General features: G+C 40.6%; 1 protein-coding gene across 2 annotated transcripts in view; it reads left to right on the top strand.

Moving 5' to 3' along the window:
* cubn (cubilin (intrinsic factor-cobalamin receptor)) overlaps positions 1 to 22325 on the top strand; it is a 283762-nt gene that overhangs the window by 71433 nt on the left and 190004 nt on the right. For both annotated transcript variants that reach the window (XM_048561565.2, XM_048561555.2), the window contains exons 18-23: positions 921 to 1107; positions 3664 to 3824; positions 5592 to 5773; positions 11048 to 11204; positions 12580 to 12764; positions 18089 to 18248. In XM_048561565.2, coding sequence (XP_048417522.2) covers positions 921 to 1107; positions 3664 to 3824; positions 5592 to 5773; positions 11048 to 11204; positions 12580 to 12764; positions 18089 to 18248 — 1032 coding nt within the window. The remainder of the gene's footprint in view (positions 1 to 920; positions 1108 to 3663; positions 3825 to 5591; positions 5774 to 11047; positions 11205 to 12579; positions 12765 to 18088; positions 18249 to 22325) is intronic.

Below are 22325 nucleotides of genomic sequence, written 5' to 3'. Positions count from 1 at the left end.
TTTGTGGGAATGACAAGTTAAACTTTTAGCTTTGTTAATGTTAAGAGTTAAAAGAAGTCTTGAATAGAACATCTATTAAATAGGCATCACTATAAATATACATGATAACAAAGTGTGGAGCTGGATGAACACAGCAGGCCAAGCAGCATCTCAGGAGCACAAAAGCTGACGTTTCGGGCCTAGACCCTTCATCAGAGAGGGGGATGGGGAGAGGGTCTAGGCCCGAAACGTCAGCTTTTGTGCTACTGAGATGCTGCTTGGCCTGCTGTGTTCATCCAGCTTCGCACTTTGTTATCTTGGATTCTCCAGCATCTGCAGTTCACATTGTCTCCGATACATAATTTTTTTTGACTTGTGTGAAAATCAATTTCTGGATTCCCGACAGGAAAACCATTCTCAAAGTTAAGTGAGGTGTAGTTTGCAAGCTGAAGTGCTACAAGATTGTGAATCCTATGCTGCAGGACTGAAAGGATACCATCATCCCAGTTTACAATGCACAATTTCTCGCTGTAGTTGTGATGCAGTCGATTTAAGGAATATAACCATCAAATCTGTTTCCCCAGTAACAGTATCTCTTAAGTGAAAGTTGCATTGACTGAATCAAAACAGTATACTGTGGGGTTCAATCAAATGATGTTTCCAAACCCTGGTCAACATTTTCCATCTCATCCGAATTAGTAACATTCTGAATATATTATCACTTGAGCATCATTATAGCAAGATAATTTGAAAGGGCTGTCCAGAATTTAAAGGATTAAATGGCTATAGGTACTGGACATGAAGAGGCCATTCAGCCCAGTCTGTCTGTGGGGGAGTATTAATTATGTTTCTTTATCCCATAGGTGATCGTTAGATTAAACTACACAACAGTGCAGTAATATACAAACTTATGTTACACTAATCATTTTTCTTTCGCATAGTATGTCGAGAAGAATTCTTTGAATTTACTGGTACATTAACCTCTCCAAACTATCCAAATGGCTACTCTCGTAATCAAGAGTGCATCTACACAATCAATGTGGAAAACAACAAGCAAATTCTGCTCAACTTTACTCACTTTTGCTTAGATGGATATCAAACCTGTACTTCTGGCTATGTTGAAATTAGGTAAGTGTCTTTATTGCCTTGATTAAGCATTTAGACATTCCAATTCTATACACTCTTCAAAGGATCAGCTGGATGTTAATTTAGTAATAATTAGGAAATGATGTGTGATGTAGAGTTCAGTTTCTTTGGATCAATATCTGTATTGAACATGAAAATAAATGATGCAAACTTTAAGCTATACTTTCTACATAGATCACAAGTATCAAAGAATTTTTGTTTCAAATGAGACTATTAAGGTTGGAATTTGGCTAACAAGGCACATAGTTCCAGACCCAGCTCAATAATAAGTGGCCATGTGCTTTTCACATCACAGAAATATAGTGTGTGATGACGTTAATTTACTGACTGCAGTGCTTAGAAGAGACCAAGAGGAGTTGTGGGTAGTGTCTGGAGATGGGGTAATGGTTTTGAATGCCATCGGCTGGTTGTAAGGCCTGTTTCGGTTTCTGGAACTTCACCCTCATACCTTCGTTTACTTCCCCGTGGTCCATTATACATTGCATGCCAATCCAATGCCAATTCATGCCCCCAATAAACCCCCATGACTTCTACTTCCTCCTCATGGCACACAATTCCTCCTAGTTTCATGTTAGCAAAATTGAAAATATTATATTTGATTCTGTTATCCAAATAATTGATATATATTATGAATAGCTATGGTCCAAGTACAAATCCCTAATGTGCCCCATTATTCACTGCTTTCCACTCCAGAAAGGATCATTTCTTGACATTTTTTCCTGTTTGTTAACCAATTCTCAATCCACGCCAGCACATTTCCTGCATGATTTTATCTTGCACACTAACCTCTTTTGTGGAACTTTAATCAAAAGCTTTCTGAAGATCCAAATGTAGCTCATTGACTGGTTTTCCTTTATCTATTCCAAAATTTACTCCAGTAGATTTGTCAAACATGATTTCCCTCTCATATTGACTTTGTCCAATCCCATTGATATTTTTAAAGTTGCTGTTAACACATCCTTCGTAACAGGCTCTAGCATTTTAGTAATATCTTATCTTAAGTTCTTTTGAAACTGCTTCCATTATCTTTACATGCAACCATACTGATCTTCCTCACTTATTATGCAATGCAATCCTGATTTCCATAACTTTATGATACCCTGTCTGCTTTACAACAGCCCTTTATCCATGCAGAGAATGGAGTCATAAGTGTTACCTAGAATTTACATCATTGAAACTATCTTTCTCATACAAACCTTCTTCAATCATATTTTGGTCATTATTAAATGGCTCGGTCACCTGATTTCTGTCATGGGTACTCATCTTGTCGGTATCATGAATGAATTTTTGAAGAGTTAGTACAAGTAGAATTATGCAAGAGAATAATTCATGAAGCAGCAATTGCACTATTTTTGTTCAAAGGGAAAATTACACATACTTGACTTGGAGAGAGATTTTCTTAGGGGAAGATTCATCACTAAAAGGGGTTTTGATTGGATTTCTACATGGGTTCTATATTTCGTTATTATTGAAAGTCAAAGATTGATAAAGGTGTTTGCAACTCACATCCTGTCTCCATCTCAATATTATTATCCATGTGACAACCCCATTGCACTGACGTCAGGCACGCTGTAGGTGAAGACAAGGTATTCCACTCTAGCTTTTGGATGGAACAGATGGATCTGTACCAACTCCTTAAGGCCCAATTATGCCTATCCAAACTTACTTGTACTTATTGCTATCATGCTATTGTTATCTAAGAACAGTACTTCTTTATCTACTCTTAAGATGATCTATCCACTATCACTAACAACTAGATGGGCCTAAGATGACCAAAGACAAAGGTGGGAGCAAACTACCTCCAACAAGTTCACCTGGGAAAACATCCCTGTTTTGATAGTCCCTGTCACAACCATAACTGATGTGGAATATAAGGAAAACTGCTGACTTCTCTTCAACTAACTTCCTACAGATTTTTATAAACCTTGGAGTGGGGGTTGATGGAAAGTGATCTCACTCCAATGTTCTGGGCAGTGATCAGATTGTAAACTTTCATGTATATTAACTATTTAATTTCTCACAATTATACTCAACCTTTTGAGTATGTTAGCAACAGGAAATGTAATGACACATTTCTTTAATATCTAGGCCTGACTTTACAGATCTCTTTTGTGGCAGGATGGCTATCATTTTCCATGTAAACATGGTTGCTTCCATCAACAAAATGATCCCTCAGTGCAATTATCACTCAGTAAAAATATTACCTCAAATCTCCAAAAGCTGACATGACATGCTTAAAAGCTACAATACCGAATATGTTGGCATTTCACGTGCTTGTGTGGGATCTTTGAAATGAAATTTAATTGCTGAAACTGTGAAGTATTCAGTTTTATTTACCTGCTTACATTGCAGATAATGTTGCATTGAGAATAGAAGATACTACTGAATTTTATTCCGCAGACAGCATTTGTTAGCAAAACATTTAGCACTCCATACAAAAACACATTCATTCTTTTAGATGTCCAAATGTGTGTTTATTTTGTGTAACATTTGAGATCAAAGGGTTCTTAACCTGAAATAACCACTTGTTTATTTCAGGAATGGTGGATATGAAACCTCCCCCTTGGTCGGACAGTATTGTGGATCAAAAGCCCCACCACTTATCACATCCCACAGTAATCAGCTATGGATTAAATTTAAATCAGATAACACTCTTCAATATCGTGTATTTAAGGCTCGTTGGGATGGCACTACCACAGGTAATAGCATCACGTGAAAAGAAGCATATCAAGCATTAATTTCAGATTGATAGAATTGCTTTAGTTTGGGTAAAGCGGTATGTTTTATTTATATGCAATTTGAATGACAAAGCTCAAAAGAATCAAACATTTTCACAAACTTCTTGTGTAGGATGTTTCAGCATTTTGAACCAATGAAGATACATAAAGGTTTGGATGAGGTATGAACTGTCACTATCAACCCAGGTCCAGGTCTTATCAAAAGCAAGTACGGATTGCTTCCTTATCTGATAATTTGGGAATTAAGATGATGGTTATGTAATTAGTGAATAGCCCCACTACTACATTCCGGATGGAGAGAAAGTAGTTGAAGATGGTTGAAGATGTTGCTACCCCCATGTTTGTAGACACCTTGCAGTTTTAGATGATCGTGAGCATGGATTTGAGAAGTGCAGTTGAGAAGCCATTATAGCCTGCTTCAACACATGCTGTAGAAAGCGCACATTACAGTTACAGTGTGATGACGGTGTAGGAAGTGAATGTTGTACTCTTTGCTCAGTGCTGATCAAGCGGACTGTTGCTGACATGTACGGATGTGCTATTTGTACCCATGTTTCTGAAATGGCTCACAATTATTGATGTATTTAAGATTTGTACACATGCAAGGCATAAATGAGAAGTCTGATTTTAAATTCATCTACTCAGACTCGTTAGAATACTCAGTTGTTGCACTACCCAGGGCAAAATCAACGAATTATTACAGTCCAGAAGGAGACCATTCAATACACCAAATATGTGCTAACTCACCACACAAGTAAACTGAGATAATGAGGTAAGGAGCTGGATGAACACAGCAGGCCAAGCAGCACCTTCTTCAGAAATCTAGGCCCGAAACGTCAGCCTTCCTGCTCCTCTGATACTGCTTGGCCTGCTGTGGTCATCCAGCTCTACAGCTTGTTATCTCAGATTCTCCAGCATCTGCAGTTCCTACTATCTCTGACACAAGTAAACTGACTGGTTATAGTTACTCGGCTTATCTTTGGATCTTGTTTAAATAAAGTTGTAATATTTACAATTTTTCAGTCATCTGGTACCATCCTGGAGTCTAAGGAAGGCTGAAAAATTTATTGCCAGTGCCTCTGCAATTCTCATTCTCGCTTCCCTCTATTCCTTAGATGCGTCTCATCCAGTCCCAGTACTTTGTCAACAAGTACAGACATTTTAATCATCACCACAATAGGGAAATAAAGTACAAGACCAAGGAGGAGATTTAGGTTCCATAATAACTACTCTATAATTTTTGCATATCTGTACTTTCTTTGTTTTGTTTGTTCCTCAACATCCTTCTCACTAATTGGTGGCCGATAAACAGCATTGAGCAATGCAATTATATCTTGTTTATTTCTTAGCAGTTGTGACTTGGGAAGGCCTTGGAGTGAAGGGATGACCCTATGGAACAAAAATGAGGAGGAATTTCTTCAGGTGGTGAATCTGTGGAACTCATTACTGCAGAAGGCTGCAGAGGCCATGTCTCTGAGTGTCTTTAAGACAGGGATAGATATGTTCTTGATCAGCAAGGGGATCAATGGTTACAGGGAGAAAACAGGAGAATGGAGTTGAGAAACGTATCAGCCATGATACAATGGCAGAGCAGACTTAATGGGCTGAATGGCCTAATTCTGCTTCTATATCTTACGGTCTTTCTAAGACATTCACTTTCTCCAGCACTGCAAAGTGCTCATTAATCAATAACATAAATGGAGTAGGATTTATATTTTCTTTCTTCAGGTTGTGGTGGGACTCTTATAACGTCAACAGGGAGTTTTACCTCACCCAACTATCCAATGCCATATTCACACAATGCAGAATGCTACTGGCTGATTCAAACAAGTGCAGGTAGTGTGATTGAACTGCAATTTGAACAATTTCATTTGGACTCCAGCGCTGGATGCAATTATGATTACCTAGCTGTACGTATAACCTTGTTAACATCTTTTCTTGAAAAACTATGATATATTTAAATTATTATTTCGATGAATTTTAATATCCAATTTAGGCTACATAAACATCGTGTGAGGAATTGAAAGTTGTCGTAGATACCTCCAGTTCTTTAAAAAACTGCTTAATAATAATAAAAACAAAATTATTTAATAAAAACCTCCTTCCCTCTCATTTAAAATTTAAAATAGTTTACAAATACCTCTTTAAAAAGGTATTTGTAAACTATTAAAGACTCTAAACATTTTGAGAGTCAAATTGTGTTTTTATAATGACTTAAAACTGTATAATTTGTGTATCTTGCAGCTCAACATTCTATTGTATTACTAACTGTGAATGTTCCGTAATGTTATAGAATTTCCCAGAGCTAATATGGGAAGAAATCAGTTTCCTTTGCACAACAGAAATAAATTATGTTTTCTCCCAGTGGATACATTTTTATATAAGTCAATACAAATACATTTCCTGATTATGGTTGTAATGGTTTCAAGGAGGTTTTAGGCAGACCCATTTTTCTGAGATCATCCTATTATCTCAATTATGTGTAGATAGAGGTGCAAATTTGGACCTGTGCAAAAGCAGGCTGATGGTGCAATGCCAAAATTGCACATAAATAACATGCAAATTCACGGGTGGCAAGAGATTATTGGAGAAAAGTGAGAAAATTTGTGATGGTCTTTACAATGACCCAGAAGATATCTCAACACACTAATAGTCTTTCTCAAGTGAGTGGATTAATCATCGACCGGCAAAATTGATGGCAAATATACAAGTGACAGAAAGGGCAAGTGATAGAACCATTCAACAACCAGTCGCTATTTGATGGCAGCTGAATTGGATACTTGGAAAAATGGATGCCATGCATTCTAATAATTCTAATAAGTCTACAAGAAGATGGAATCCAGCTAGTCACAGTAAATGGTTAACACGAGGGCAAAAGAAATACTTCAAGGATGTTTTTCTTAAAGTCTCTCCAAGGAAATATAATATACTCACTGACATGTGGAAATTTCTAACTCCCAGCTGCACAAAACAGAGGGGAAGTATTTGCAAAGATGCCAACCATTATCAACATCTTCCATAGGTTCACTTGGATGTCAAGCACTAACAATAGAAGAAACATATGAAAACCCAAGCGTCTCATCTACTCACCTCTTAAAACTCCATCTGCCCTACCTGCAGCAGGGTGTTCAGATCCAGAATCTGACCATTTACTCACCTCAGGATCCATAGCATCACAATGGAGCATCCTCAATTCAGAAGGCTGCCCAAGAGAAGAAAAAGATTATTGTCACTGTGCAGGAGTACAGTTTATAAGATAATACAGATGGCCTCTCTAGAATTGTTAATATATTCCTGTAGGTAATCATACAGCCCCTGGATTTTTCATGCTGCGTATCTTCTTCATGTAATGCAGGCATCCCTGTAAATCCACCACTTAATGTGAGTTAATAATCACTGGGGAAAAGTTGGATTGGAAATTCTTTAGGGCTTTTTATTGTGGCATAGATGACTTCTCATGGGCAATGTATCTAATTGTATCCCCTGGTTCTAAACTCCTAAACCAAGGGTAACACCTTACCCGCAGCTATCCTGTCTATCTGTTTAAGTATTTTGTGAGTTCTGATGAGATGACCTCACATTCTTCAAATATTGGAGAATACAGGCTTAGTTTGCCCAATCTCACTTTATAGCATAGTCATGTCATCCTGAGGACACGCCTACTAAACCTTTTTTGCTTTCTATGGTAATAGCATCCTTCCTAAGATAAAGGGACCAAAACCAAGTATAGTACATCAGGTGTAATCCAACCAAGTTTCCATACAGTTGAAACAAGATTTCACTACTCCAGTACTCGAATCCTCTTGGGATCAAGACTAACTCAACATTAGCCTTCTTAATTGCCTGCTACCTGTGAAATTAGCCATTGTGGATTACTCATGACAGCACCCAAGAGCCTTTGTAAATCCACACTTTTCACCTCTTACTACTTAAGACACATTATGCATTTTGCTTTTTCTTCAGAAGTGGATTCACATTTTTCCACTTTATATTCAATCTCTACATTAATTTCACGTAATGTTTCTCCAGATCCTCCTGAAGATTTGCATCTTCCTCAGAGTACACATTCTATCCTCGCTAGATGTCATCTGGGAACTTGGAAATATCGTGCTTGGTTCCCATGTCCAAATCCTTGACATGTACTGTGTATAGCTGGAACCCAAATCCTGATCCTTCTGGTACCCCACTTATAAGTCCAGAAGAAAGAGGGACAAGAGTGGGCTGTTGGACTCTCAAACCTACCCTGACATTCAATAGGTCATTGCTGATCAGACATTCCTCACTTCCATTTTCCTGCCCTTTCACCATAACCCTTGATATCTCGCCTAATCAAGGACCCATCATTCCCAGCTTTAAATATACACAATGATTCTGCCCCTTCTGTGGTAAGGAGTTCCAAAGACTGTCCACCCTCTGAGGGACGAAATTACTCATCTATCGTGGGGCTGAAGATCTAGTGGCATTATTGCTAGATTTTTATTCTGTAGATGAAGGTAATGTTCTGGGGATCTGGGTCCGAATCCCACCATGGCACATGGTGGAATTTGAATTCAAGAAAAATCTGAAGTTAAGAGTCTAATAATGACCATGAAGCCATTGTCAATTGTCAGGAAAAACTGAAAGGATTCACCAATGCCCTTTGGGGAAGAAAACTACTCTCCTTATTGTTGCAAAGTTGTGTAGAGTAATTGGAAGGCAGGAAGTTAGAACTTGTTTGTAAAAATGATCGGGGGAAGAGTGCTTAGTCCCTTTAAGAGGTGATGTGCTTTTCTAAGCTCGGACATTTAGGCAGGAATATCTGCAAGTGGCTGCAGACATATAGACAGTTCTGAAATTGAAACATATGCATCAATTGGCTGTGTCATCAGAAATCTAGTCTTGTTCTGATGTTAAGGCAACGAGCTTGAATATCAGCCAATTAATTTAAACCAGACACTTAGAGAGCGAAAATCAATTGAATTTAAACCTGATTGTGTTGACAAGCTGGGATCAATTATATTACAAGAAAGTTGACAGGTCATCAAGTGTAAATGAGACGAGGGTTTTTTAAAAAAAATCAGGATGACAGCAATCTACCATCAGAAGAGTAAAACTCTGTCTCTCACAGAAATGTTTAAGCTCTGATTAAGCAACATCCAAAATGTATCATGGCAATCTTAGCTAATAATGCTGACATCAGAATTTGATGGACAGAGGTGTTTCAGACACCAGAATTCGACAGAGAAAGGCATTCCTGGCTGAGGATCAGCGGAGAGAACACAAAGCATTCTGGAAGACACATCCTGACTATAGTCTTGAGAGTCTAAGTTTTATTTTTTTTATTACTTTGGTTTATATAAGTGTGATTTCTATTTATTGGAATAGCTTAACATTAGAATTTTGTTTCATTAGGGAATAGTTAGTAGTTAAGTGGGAAGTTTGTTAATATTTCTTTTAATTTGGTCACCGTTAGAGTTAGATAAATAAGTTGTTACTTGTTGATTACAGAGTGACTGTCAAGAGTTTATTTCATTTAAAATACCCTTCATAACAGATTGTGAGGCAAGGCTAGCTTCTCTGGGTGTTTTGGTTTTACTTATCAGAGGGGTTCAAACTCCTCTCCATAACACTTACCTGGTCTGGTCTACATGTGACTTCAAACCCACAGCAATCTGACTCTCAGATCTTCTCTAGGTAATTAAGAAAGTGGAATATATTCTGGCCTAGCCAGCAATGCCCACATTGTGTGAACGAATAATAAATAAAACTCAGTCTTAAATTGATGCACCATTTTGCTGAGACTATGCTTCTAGTTCTGAAATCTCCCATGAGGGAAAACGTGCTCTCAACATTTACCTCATGAAGCCCTTTAAGAATCCTATATGTTTCAATGAGATCACTTCTCACTCTTCTAAATCCAATTGGGAAAGTCCCAACAGCCAACGTGTGAATGTCTCATTATTCCTACTCTCTTTTCTGCCAGTACATTAACGCATACACTATATGCTTTCATTTCATTTACCAACTTTTTGTGGGGATATTTCCATTAGCCTTCTGAAAATCCAAATTTACTACCTCCATCAACTTCCCTTTACCAATTCTGCTAGTAACATCCTCAAAAAACTTCAACAGGTTGATCAATTACAATTTCTCATTCAGAAATCCCTGTTGACTGCACCCAATTAGATCATTATTTAAAACAGTCCATTTATCATATTCTTTCTAGAGTTTTTTAAATCATTTTCTCTATTGCTGATAAAGGTTAACTGGCCCGTAACTCCCCGTTTTCTCTCTCGCTCTTCCTTCTTGAAAACTGGGTTGACATTTACTGCACCTCAATCTGCAGGAAACATTTCAGAATCAATAGAACTTTGGAAGATGCTAATCAATGCATACGCTATCTCCACAGATTCTTTTATCACTATTCTGGGCTGTAGAAAAGCAGGTCAATCTTCAGTTCCATAACCACCTTACAAAGACTAATTTCTTTCAATTCCTCATTCTCCCTGGTCTATCAGATCCCTGACCCTGGAAATTGTTTTGTACTTTTCTCAAGGAAGGCTGACATAGGTTGTAATTTAGCTTTTCAGACATTTCTCTATGTACCATTACAAATTTGCTTCATGCTGTGTAAACGGACCAATGTTCATGTTAGCCAAAATGTTCCTTTTCACATACCATAGAAGCCTTCCAAGTCTATTTTTATATTTTTGCTACTTACATACATATTCTATTCTTCCTTTCTTTATCAGTTTCTTGGCCCTCCTTCCCTGTGTCTGAAAATTCACCAAGTACTCATTTTGACTGCTATTTCTGGCAACATTATAAGCCTTTACTTCTAATCTTTTGTATTATCCTTAACTTCCTTAGGTAGCTATGGCTAACGACTTTTTTGTGAGGTTTACCCACATTAACTGCAAACAATGTAAATATTTTACAAAGATCATCAATTGCCGATGTAGCATTTTATTTCTTCATGTATTTTCCTAACCCATTTCAGTCAATTTGCTCCTCGTACCTTGACAATATCTTTTTATTAAATAGAACATGCTTGCTTCAGATTGAACTATTTCACTTTCAAACATAATGCCAAACTAAGTGATATTATGGTCAGCCATGCGTAAAGGTTAATTTACAACCAGGCTAGTAATAAAGGTAATGTGAGTAAAATACATAGATCATAAATACCTCTGTTTCTTTTCTAGGTTTATAATGGAAACAACAGTAATTCCCAGCTTCTGGCCAAATTGTGTGGTCGACAGATATTAGCACCTATTCTCTCTCCTGGAAATAGTATGTACATAAAACTCCGAACTGATAGCTCAGTAACAGCAGGAGGATTTTTTGCTAAATATGCACACAGTAAGTAACCCAATCCACAGCAAAATCTTTTTGAACCAAAAGGGCCACGTTTATTCATCATTATCTAAAATCAGCAGTTTTCCTGCAAATGTTTCAGCACAAGCTATTTTTAGTCACAAGCACTCTAAGTGGTAGCCAATTCATTCCTCTTTGGCTCAATTCAGATTTTCCTCAGGATATTGATGCTGAGGAAATTGAGAGTGTTTGGCACATTCCCCAATGGGTTAGTTTGCTGTTTCTGGTACATCTAGAGAAGGATAAGGGAAAGGGATATCTACAATTTCATTTTAAGTGTGACTGTGTTGACATACAGTGTGATGTACATGTGTAATGGACAACTAATTAACAACAGTTCACCCTCCCAGCCTGATGGTTATCAACTCCTTTGTCTGTCCAACTGTCTTTCTCTCTCTTAAGGCTCTATCCTACCATTGACTCCCTACCCCACCCACCTCCCTTTTTTCTGCATATAAACTGACATTTTCCCAGCCACCATCTGTTCTGAGGCAGGGTCACTGGACCACAAGCGTTAAATCTGTTTTTCCTTCACAGATACTGCCAGACCTGCTGAGCTTCTCCAGAAACTTTGTTTTTGTTTCTGATTTATAGCATCCACAGTTCTTCCATTTGTTTTTCATGTGTAATGGGTCACCCAGCAACTTATAGTACATAAGAGACATATATATGCAAAATGTAAGGGATAATTGTATGGATATTCTAGGGAGTGTGATTGAGATGTAATAGCCTTTTCAGATTCATTAGATGGATTGTGTTTTTAACTAGCGCTCAGTCTCCAGTTTAGAACACTACTATCACAGAAGCAATGGAATTTTAATCAAAAATTAATCTAAACAATCAGTTCTATTCATGAACTTATTAACATGTCATCATGTCTTCCAAAGGAAGAATATTTGACAAAAGCCTTAACAAGGCTGAGGATCTGAGACAAATTGATGTTAAAATTGAAGTGATTTTATTAAAATTTCATTGTATAAGCCTTTGAGAAGCTTTGTTACCTCAGTAAAGTCAGTTTTTGCATTGTTCATTTGCTCAGTGGAGTTTTTTTTTCTGACAAGTTATAGAATGATAATATTTCTCTGTAAGAGCAACCAATCTAGTTCACCACCACCCTGCACCCAACCCCCTCCACCACACCCCCTGTATTTCTCCGTGGCCCTGCATGTTTTTTCTTCTCTGATAATTATCTTTTTTTAAGCATCGACTGAATCTATCTTCACCACAGTCTCAGGCAGTGCATTCTAGATCCTAACCAATCACTGCACGAAGACAATGTTCCAGATGCTGGCATTCTCTCTTTTGTTCTGTGTTTAACTTTCAAAGTTTATCAACAACTAACACATTGCTTCATTTGCAGTTTGTCAGGGAGTGATTATTGCAAATCGTAGTCAAGGGATCTTGGAAAGTATAAACTTTCCACGGCCTTATCCTTCCAAGCAAGACTGTACCTGGACCATACAGGCAACAGCTGGGAACACCATCAACTACACCTTCACTATCTTCAGTCTGGACTTTAACAAATGCCACTTAGCTTGGTTAAAGGTAAGAGTTAGATATATAGTGACTAGTCATCTAGGAGATTGTGGCATTGCGGTAATGTCATTGGACCAGTAATCCAGGCTTGTGCACTGTGGGATGTACGTTCAAAAACAGCTGGTAGCATTTAAATTCTGTTGATAAAATATGGAATTTGGCACCAGTCTCAGTAATGATGACCAGGACAACATCCACCTAATTATTAGGTGCCAAGGGCAGGACTTCCTCTCACTTGGGAGCAGAGATCCCATTCCAATGCTAACCTGGAAAAATGTGACACCCTTTCAATAGAAAGAAAAATTTTCAGGCATTTGTTTTAACTCAACCACCTTATCAGGTGTGCCGTTGCAAAGGTCTGTAGCTGCAGTCAGAGCCTGGTTTGCCATGCTGATCCCCATTCCCTGCATATGGTGTATGTGCCCTGATAAATCCCATAGTTTTTCCCATAGCTCCCAGCAGTTGACCTGACTGTGCTGTAGCCTTCAGCACTTCAGTCAGACAGGTGTCTTAACCTCATCTTTCATCTCAATGCCGCCATGTCTGTCCTGAGAAGGGCTCCTGAGATAGCACGGTGTGAAGTTGGATGAATATAGCAGGCCAAGCAGCATCAGAGGAGCAGGTCACTGACACTTCAGGTCGAGACCCATTTCCCACTTTCCCATGAGAGGCTTTTTGAAATCATCCTTGCCACCTTCATCCTTTCCAGTCGTTTTGGGAGTTAACAAGATAAAATTTTCTTCCAAAACAGGGGCTTATGACTCAGCTCATAGTCAGAGAGAGTGGCTGTTCATATTGACCATGTCTCTCTGTCCTCTGTGTACGTTCTGTTTGAGAAGGATATGAAGTTTTTGAACTCATCAAAAAGAACTGGTATACAGAGGTTTTCTTAAGTAGCTTCTGTCTTAACAGCCCATATCCACTGATCGAAAGGAAGGCGCTTAAGTTTTTCAAGTTCAGTCCATGTGGTCAGGCTATCTACTGAGAGTATCCAATTTTAGATGGTTGCCTCAACTGATGTGCACTTCAGATAGTTATTTTTGCAACTGCCTTGCAATCAGTTGCACTTCCCTCAAGCAAGAAACAGTAAATTCTGCATACTTTCCCCAAGACCTCACTCGATAGTAATAAGGATCGTTGTTGGGTGTGACCACTTTAGTTGCTGCGATACTCACTTTAAGAAGATTTTTAAAAGACTTCCATCCATGCCTCTTCAAACTTATGAATTAAATCAGAAAACCAAGTTGACCCCACCCTCAAGTCTGGGACATTGTTATCTTGTAGATCCTTGGAGTCAATCAGCGCAAAAGAGGCCCTTTGGTCCAACTCATCCATGCCAACTAGATATTCTAAACAGTACAAGCATTTGCTAGCATTTGACCAAAATCCTTCAAATGCTTCCTATTTATACACCCACCCAGTTGCTTTTTAAATATTGTAATTATACCCGCCTCTGCCATCTCCACTGGCAGCTTGTTCCATACACGCAACACCCTCTGCGTAAAAATGTTACACCTCAGGTCCCTTTTAAATCTCTCCCCTTTCACCTTAAACCTATGCCATCTAGTTTTGGACTCCCCTTCCCTGGGGAAAAGACCTTGGCTATTCACCCCATCCATGCCCCTAATGATTTCATAAATTCCTATAAGATCACCCCTCAGCCACTGGTGCTCTAGGGAAACTAGGCCTGTCTATTCAGCCTCTCCCTATTGCTCAAAGTCTCCAATCCTGACAACATTGTTATAATTTTTTTCTGAACTGTTTCAAACTTAACTGTATCTTTCCTATAGCAGGGAGACTAGATTTGAATCACAGATAATGGGAACTGCAGATGCTGGAGAATCCGAGATAACAAATGGTGGAGCTGGATGAACACAGCAGGCCAATCAGCATCTTAGGAACACAAAAGCTGACATTTCGGCGTAGACCCTTCATCAGAACAGGAGGATGGGGAGAGGATTCTGAAATATAGAGGAAGAGAGGGGGAGGTGGACCAAAGATGGATAGAGGGGAAGATAGGTGGAGAGATCAGTATAGGTGGGAAGGTAGGGAGGGGATAGGCCAGGCTGGGGAGGACGGGCAGGTCAAGGGGGCGGGATGAGGTTAGTTGGTAGGAAATGGAGGTGCGGCTTGAGGTGGGAGGAGGGAATAGGTTAGTGGAAGAACAGGTTAGGGAGGCGGGGACGAGCTGGGCTGGTTTTGGGATGTAGTGGGGGAAGGGGAGATTTTGAAGCTTGAGAAATCCACAATGATGCCATTGGGCTGTAGGGTTCCCAAGCAGAAGATGAGTTGCTGTTCCTGCAACCTTCGGGTGGCATCATTGTGGCACGGCAGGAGGTCCAGGATGGACATGTCATCTAAGGAGTGAGAGGGGGAGTTAAAATGGTTGGCGGCTGTGAGGTGCAGTTGTTTATTGCAAACCGAGCGTGGGTGTTCTGCAAAGTGGTCCCCAAACCTCCACTTGGTTTCCCCAATGTAGAGGAAGTCACAAAGGGCACAGCGGATGCAGTATACCAAATTGGCGGATGTGCAGTCTACCACATTGGTGGATGATGTGGTATACTGCATCCGCTGTACCCATTGTGGCTTCCTCTACATTGGAGAAACCAAGCAGAGGCTTGGGGACCACTTTGCAGAACACCTACGCTCGGTTCGCAGTAAACAACTGCACCTCCCAGTCGCGAACCATTTTAACTCCCCCTCCCACTCCTTAGATGACATGTCCATCCTGGGCCTCCTGCAGTGCCACAATGATGCCACCTGAAGGTTGCAGGAACAGCAACTCATATTCTGCTTGGGAACCCTGCAGTCCAATGGTATCAATGTGGATTTCACAAAATCTCCCCTTCCCCCACTACATCCCAAAACCAGCCCAGCTCATCCCCGCCTCTCTAACCTGTTCTTCCACTAACCTATTCCTCCTCCCACCTCAAGTCGCACCGCCATTTCCTACAAAGTAACCTCACGCTGCCCCCTTGACCTGTCTGTCCTCCCCGGATTGACCTATCCCCTCCCTACCTCCCCACCTATTCTCACCTCTCCACCTATCTTCCCCTCTATCCATCTTTGGTTCGCCTCCCCCTCCCTATTTATTTCAGAATCTGTGGTACTGTGTCAGATTATGAGTGTGTTGATTCAGGTTGAGCCAGGATTGTTGTGTTGAGGGTTGGGTTATGACTGGGGTTCTTCTGTAGTCTGTGACTCTAACTCAGAGTTGCAAACTTTCTGGAGGGCCACAGACACAGAGTAATTGCCAGTCAAAAGCTTAATCTTCTCAGATAGTCTGCACTTTTGGACTTCCGAGGGGTTGTGTAGTGAGTCTTTAAGGATGACATTGCTGCAATGATTATCACCTAAAAAGCTGTAGGCTGTTGCGTTTTAATGGCAGGAGGGGGCTTTTTTTTATGCAGGGTGCAGTACAGTTCAAATATTCCTGGTGCTGAGCCTTAAAAATTCTTCATCCGACTTAATTTGTGTTCATCATGGACAACAGCAGACATCATTGAATGTTGAAATGCAGATGATCTGTTTCCAATAGGAACATTTTCATCAAACCAAATCTGTAAATTATTCGGAATTAGGCCCAGGTCTCGTTTTGAAAGAGAAATGATCAGACCTTTAATATACAGGAAGTTTTGCACTATAAATAGGTACAAATATTATAACTTCTGCATTTGCGGGGAGTACAGTCTGTATCATATGAAATTATTTTAATTATAGTGTAGACGCACTGTGTAGAGGAAAGGCTGCTCTGGGCAGATTAAAGGGGTTTTTTTGTCTGGACTCACTCTGCTGAGATTCTAATCAATATCAATGAACTTAACATTTGACCATGATTATAACGGAAGTCCTCACAATATATAGCAAAGTGTAATGGTATGAGCAGCAAGATAAGGTATATCTGAAGATCTCTCCAATTTGATGGCTTTACCAAGCTTTGGGATCTGGTGTTTGCCCAATGAAAATCAGCAGTCAAAAGATATGGATTGCCCATGAAAACTCTAGATAGGACTGGGGGAGTTGAAGGTTGCTGAAGGATGGTGTCAGCAAGGCTTTAAGGCAATCTACAGCATAAAGTTTGATCAAATGACTGCACTTGCTGGAATCTGTACTGAAAACAAAAATGCTGGAAATCACAGCAGGTCAGGCAGTTTCCTGGAGAGAGGGCAAACTAATGTTTTAAGTAGAGATGACTCTTCATCAAAACACACCATAAAGTCAGTGCAGATATTCCAGAGCTTGGACACTTCCAGATGTGCAGTATCTGCAATGCACTGCTTGCTGTCTCAGTAATGTGGTTCCTCCCCAAGCTACAGTCTGTGTCTCCCAAAGGGGTCTTGAGACAGTGTTAAAGAAAGCGCTGACGACTTGGTGTGCATAATTTCTGCTTCTTTATCCTGACTTTTGTTGCTTGTGTGGGCTGGGGTTAAAAAAGAGATCAGTGAACAAATAATGCGCGTAAGTTTTCACTGATGCTGATTTCTTTGAGGGTGCACTGTCAGTCACGTAACTAAATGTCAGGAAGGAATGAGTATGTGGTTGTGCAAGCAAGAAGGGGATTACCTCGCTAAAGAGAAAGGGAAATCTGAGAGGATTGCATTTTGTAAAAAGTACCGTTCGTTTTTCATCAAATGACAAAGTAGGCTTACTGTATTTCTTTGATTTGTCTTATCACTGCAATTTTCTGAAAGCCCAAAGAACTTTTTAAGTAGAGGCTCACTAGCTGTGATCCTATTTCAATTATGTTAATTATTAGGAAATTTACCATACATGTCTAAACAGTGGGACATGATTTCCACTGGCCTGACAGCTGTTTCAGATGTTGGTGGCTGCAGGAAACCCCAGCCAAGACAGGGAAATGTGCATTTCAAGCCTATAGCATAGCTCCTCGGCGTTGAGTAATCACTGGAGCAACTCTGCATTGCAGATGATCCAGCATTGTTCCCCCTGATGTCACTGGTAAATCAAGGCCGGCCTGTTTGGTGTAAAAGTGCAGCTTTGAGATATATTTCCAATCAACAAAAGTCATTGAGTACAGTGTTGTAACCCAATCTCCAACCTGCTCTCTCTGTGAGCTGTGAGCAAACACAGGGCTATGATACTCCATGTTAAAAGTATTTCCCCTACACTTTCCTTCTCTTTTAACACTGTGTTTACCCGAATTGACTTAGTAATGACTGTGCATTTTAGCAGAGAAGATATGGAAAATGTTGATCTTTACTTTTTATCTGAAATGAAGCCTCCTCCTCAACCTGTGTTGACTGTTCACAGCTTTCGCTTTGTTTACCAGTAACTACTCTGTTTTTGAATTTCTTTCTGTTTGATATATTTAGCTATACGATGGACCCAGTGCTCAGTCTCCACTTATCGGTACTTTCTGTGGGAATTCTATACCTCCATCAGGCACAAGCTCTGGGTCTCGACTGCATGTTGCATTCCATTCGGACTCCAGCTTTTCAGGGAATGGATTCCAGATGCTGTGGTTACAGAATGGTAAGGTTACACACACATTGCTGAAGATTGCTTGCTTAAGCTGGCTCCCAGCTGTTTCTTTTTATCTTTTGGGGCAGCCTTGTTTTACTACCTCACCAACTCGTGCAAATTTACTTGTTATTTATCCCAGATTTTCCTATGTCAAATCCATTAAAGCTCATTTTGGATGTCAAATTGCCAAGTTCCTAGAGCGTTCTCACAATTTTTCAATTACCTATTCCCACTATTGCTATAAAATTGTTATGTTGAGAGTATTCTTTGAACCCTAGTTGTTTTTCCAATGCAGCTAAGTGCTGTTTCTGGGTTGCTCCTGGAGTTTTTTTTCCAAACTTGGTGTTGTTACAGCGACTCAAGCACTCCAAGGTCGGTAGAAAAATCTGGGACAAAGGGGGAGGGAGAACTTATCACAATCATTAGAGAAAGATTATTATGAAATCAGTATGACTGAAGGTCACTTGGATATATGTTCTGCATGTCTTGAGAAAAATGGCTGCAGATATAAAGGCTGCATTGCTTCTAACCTTTCCAAACTTGCTAGATTCCAGATAAAAACTGAAAGAACTAGAAACAGTAACTCTGGAACAAAAGCGGAAGTTGCTGGAAAGGCTCAGCAGGTCTGGCAGCATCTGTGGAGAAAAATAATCAGAGTTAACATTTCGGGTCTAGTGACCTTGAGGAGGCCAGACCCGCTGAGCTTTTCCAGCAACTTCCGCCTTTGTACCTAGATTCTAGAATAGTCCAGGTAGTTTGGAAAACCATACATGTAACACAAATATTAAAGAAACAAGAGGATAGGAAAGCAGGAAACTGCTTTCATTTTCCGGTTGGTCTAGCATTTGTCTTTGTGAATATGCTAGAATCCATTATTAAAGAGATAGTAGCAGGTTGTTTCAGAAATAATAACACATTCAGGGAGAACCACCATTGTATTGAGAATGATATACCAGCACAGATGTAAGATTGGTTAACTAACATGAATTGGGTCATTATTCAAGCTGTAGTCAATGCTGTGCCACAGTAATTGGTATTTAGGTTTCAACTGTTTACAATATACAATAAGAACTTGGATACAGGAGCCCACTATGTTGAAGCAAAATTAGCTGACAATACAATGATAGGTTGGGAAGCAACTCGCAAAAATCTGCAAAGGAATATATGTGGAGCATAATGTGAGAAAATGCGAAATTGCCAATGTAGGCCAGAAGAAAAGAAAAGCAAAAAAAAATTGAATGGAGATAGACAGCAGGATGCTGCAGTGCAGAAGGGACTTGTTGCTCTTGCAGATGTACTACAAAAGGTTTGAACAAATGTAAAGCAAGTAAGTAAGGAGGCAAATGAAATGTTCACATTTGTTGTAAATGTTAGGGAATATGAAAGTAGGGAAGTTTTGCTGCAGTTGTAGAAGGCTTTGGTGAGGCAGGAGGCTGTAAGGACTGAAGATGCTGGAAGCCAGAGTCAATAGATGTGAAACTGGAAAAGCACAGCAGGTCAAACAGCATCAGAAGAGCAGGAAAATCAATGTTTCTGGCTGGAGCCCTTCGTCAGGACTGGGGGAGGGGATGGGAAGCCCAGAAATCAATAGAGGGAAGGGAGTGGGGCTGGGGGAAGAGTAGATGGAATGGTGATAGGTAGATGCAGATGGGGGTTATTACGTTTGGTCAGTGGCAAGGGTGGAGTGGATAGATAAGTAGGAAGAAGGGCAGGTTAGATCAGGTCAGGGAGACAAAGAGGAGGGGGAGGTCTAGACATGGGACAAGGCTGGAAGTGGAGGTATTTTAAAGCTGGTGAAGTCAATATTCAGGCTATTGGGCTGTAAGCTTTCAAGGCAAAATATCAGGTGTTGCTCCTCCGGTTCACATTTGGCCTCATGCTGACAGTGGACGACGCCAAGGATGAACATGTTGTCAAGGGACTGGGAGGGAGAATTTAAACAGATGGCAACCAGAAAGTTGGGTTGATTGGTGCATGCAGAGCGCAGGTGCTCTGCGAACAGATCCCTGAATCCACGTTTGGTCTCCCTGATACAGAGGAGACCATATCATGAGCAGCGGATACAATAGATAAGGTTGGATGAAGTGCAGGAAAATCTCTGCCAGATCTGGAAGGATTGTTTCAGCCCTTGGATGGAGGTGAGGGTGGGGGGGTGCAGGGGCAGGTGTTGTCTTGTGCTGCTGCAGGGGAAGGTACCAGGTGTGGTGGAGAATTTGGTGGGGAGTGTAGAATGTAAATCTTTCTAATGTAAATAATCCTAATCTACTCAACCCCTCTTCATAGCTAGCACCCTCCATACCAGGCAACGTCCTGGTGAACCTCCTCTGCACCCTCTCCTAAGCATCCACATCCTTTAGATAATGTGGTGACCAGAACTGTATGCAATATTCCAAGTGTGGTTGAACCAAAGTCTTATACAACTGTAACATGACCTGCCTATTTTTGTGCTCAATACCCCGTCCGATGAATGAAAGCATGCTGTATGACTTCTTGGCCACTCTATCGACCTGCGTTGCCACCTTCAGGGTACAATGGACCTGAACACCCAGATCTCTCTGTGCATCAATTTTCCCCAGGGCTTTTCCATTTACCATATAGTTCACTCTTGAATTGAATCTTCCAAAGTGCATCACCTCACATTTGCCTGGATTGAACTCCATCTGCCATTTCTCCACCCAACTCTCCAATTTATCTATATTCTGCTGCATTCTCTGACAGTCCCTTTCACTATCTGCTAATCCGCCAATCTTACGGTCATCTGCAAATCTGCTAATCAGACCATCTATGCCTCCAGATCATATATGTATTATCACAAACAACAGTGGTCCCAGCACGGATCCCTGTGCAACATCACTGGTCGCAGTTCTCCATTTTGAGAAACTCCCTTCCACTACAACTCTCTGTCTCCTGTTGCCCAGCCAGTTCTCAGTCCATCTAGCTAGTACACCCTGGACCCCATGTGACTTCACTTTCTCCATCAGCCTGCCATGGGGAACCTTATCAAATGCCTTACTGAAATCCACATATATGACATCGACAGCACTTCCCTCATCTATCAACTTTGTCACTTCCTCAAAGAATTCTATCAAGTTGGTAAGACATGACCTTCCCTGCACAAAACCATGCTGCCTATCACTAATAAGCCCATTCTCTTCCAAATGTAAAAATATCCTATCCCTCAGTATCTTTTCCAGCAGCTTCCCCACCACTGACATCAGGCTCACCGGTCTATAATCACCTGGATTATCCTTGCTACCCTTCTTAGAAAAGGGGACAACATTAACAATTCTCCAGCCCTCCAGGACCTCACCAGTGCCCAAGAATGCTGCAAAGATATCTGTTAAGACCCCAGCTATTTCCTCTTTTGCTTCCCTCAGCAACCTGGGATAGATCCCACCCGGACCTGGGCACTTGCCCACCCTAATGCCTTTTAGAATACCCAACACTTCCCCCATCCTTATGCTGACTTGACCTAGAGTAATTAAACGTCTATCCTTGACCTCAACATCTGTCATGTCTCTCTCCTCAGTGAATACCAACACAAAGTACTCATGAAGAATCTCACTGATTTTCTCTGACCCCTCGCATTACTTCCCTCCTTTGTCCTTGAATGGGTCAACCCTTTCTCTAGTTACCCTCTTGATCCTTATGTATGAATAAAAATCTTTGGGATTTTCCTTAATCCTGTTCGCTTAGACCTCATGTATGTCACCTAGCCCTTACGTATGCCAGAAATGGTCCAGTTGAATTTGTGGGTAGGGTGGAACGTGTTGGCGATGTTGATGAACTGCTCGAGTTCCTCGCAAAAGCTCAAGGCAGCAAGGATGTAGTCATCGATATGATAGAGAAAGTGTTGAGGGATGGTGCCAGTGCAGTTGTGGAACAGGGACTGTTCCATGAATCCTACAAATAGGCAAGCATAACTTGGGCCCATGCGGGTGCCATGGCCATCCCTTTGGTCTGTTGGAAGTTGGGCTAAATAGTGAAGGGTCTGAATGTTATTTGGTGTCCATGGAGGATAAGCCGGGGGTGGGCTCGGTGCTAATAGGGAAAACTGACCTCTACATCGCTGAGGCCAGATGCCAA

Source organism: Stegostoma tigrinum, chromosome 2, assembly GCF_030684315.1.
Source record: "Stegostoma tigrinum isolate sSteTig4 chromosome 2, sSteTig4.hap1, whole genome shotgun sequence".
Lineage (NCBI taxonomy): Eukaryota > Metazoa > Chordata > Chondrichthyes > Orectolobiformes > Stegostomatidae > Stegostoma > Stegostoma tigrinum.
Note: the sequence above shows the minus strand (reverse complement) of the source record. Positions and strands in the feature narration are given on the sequence as shown.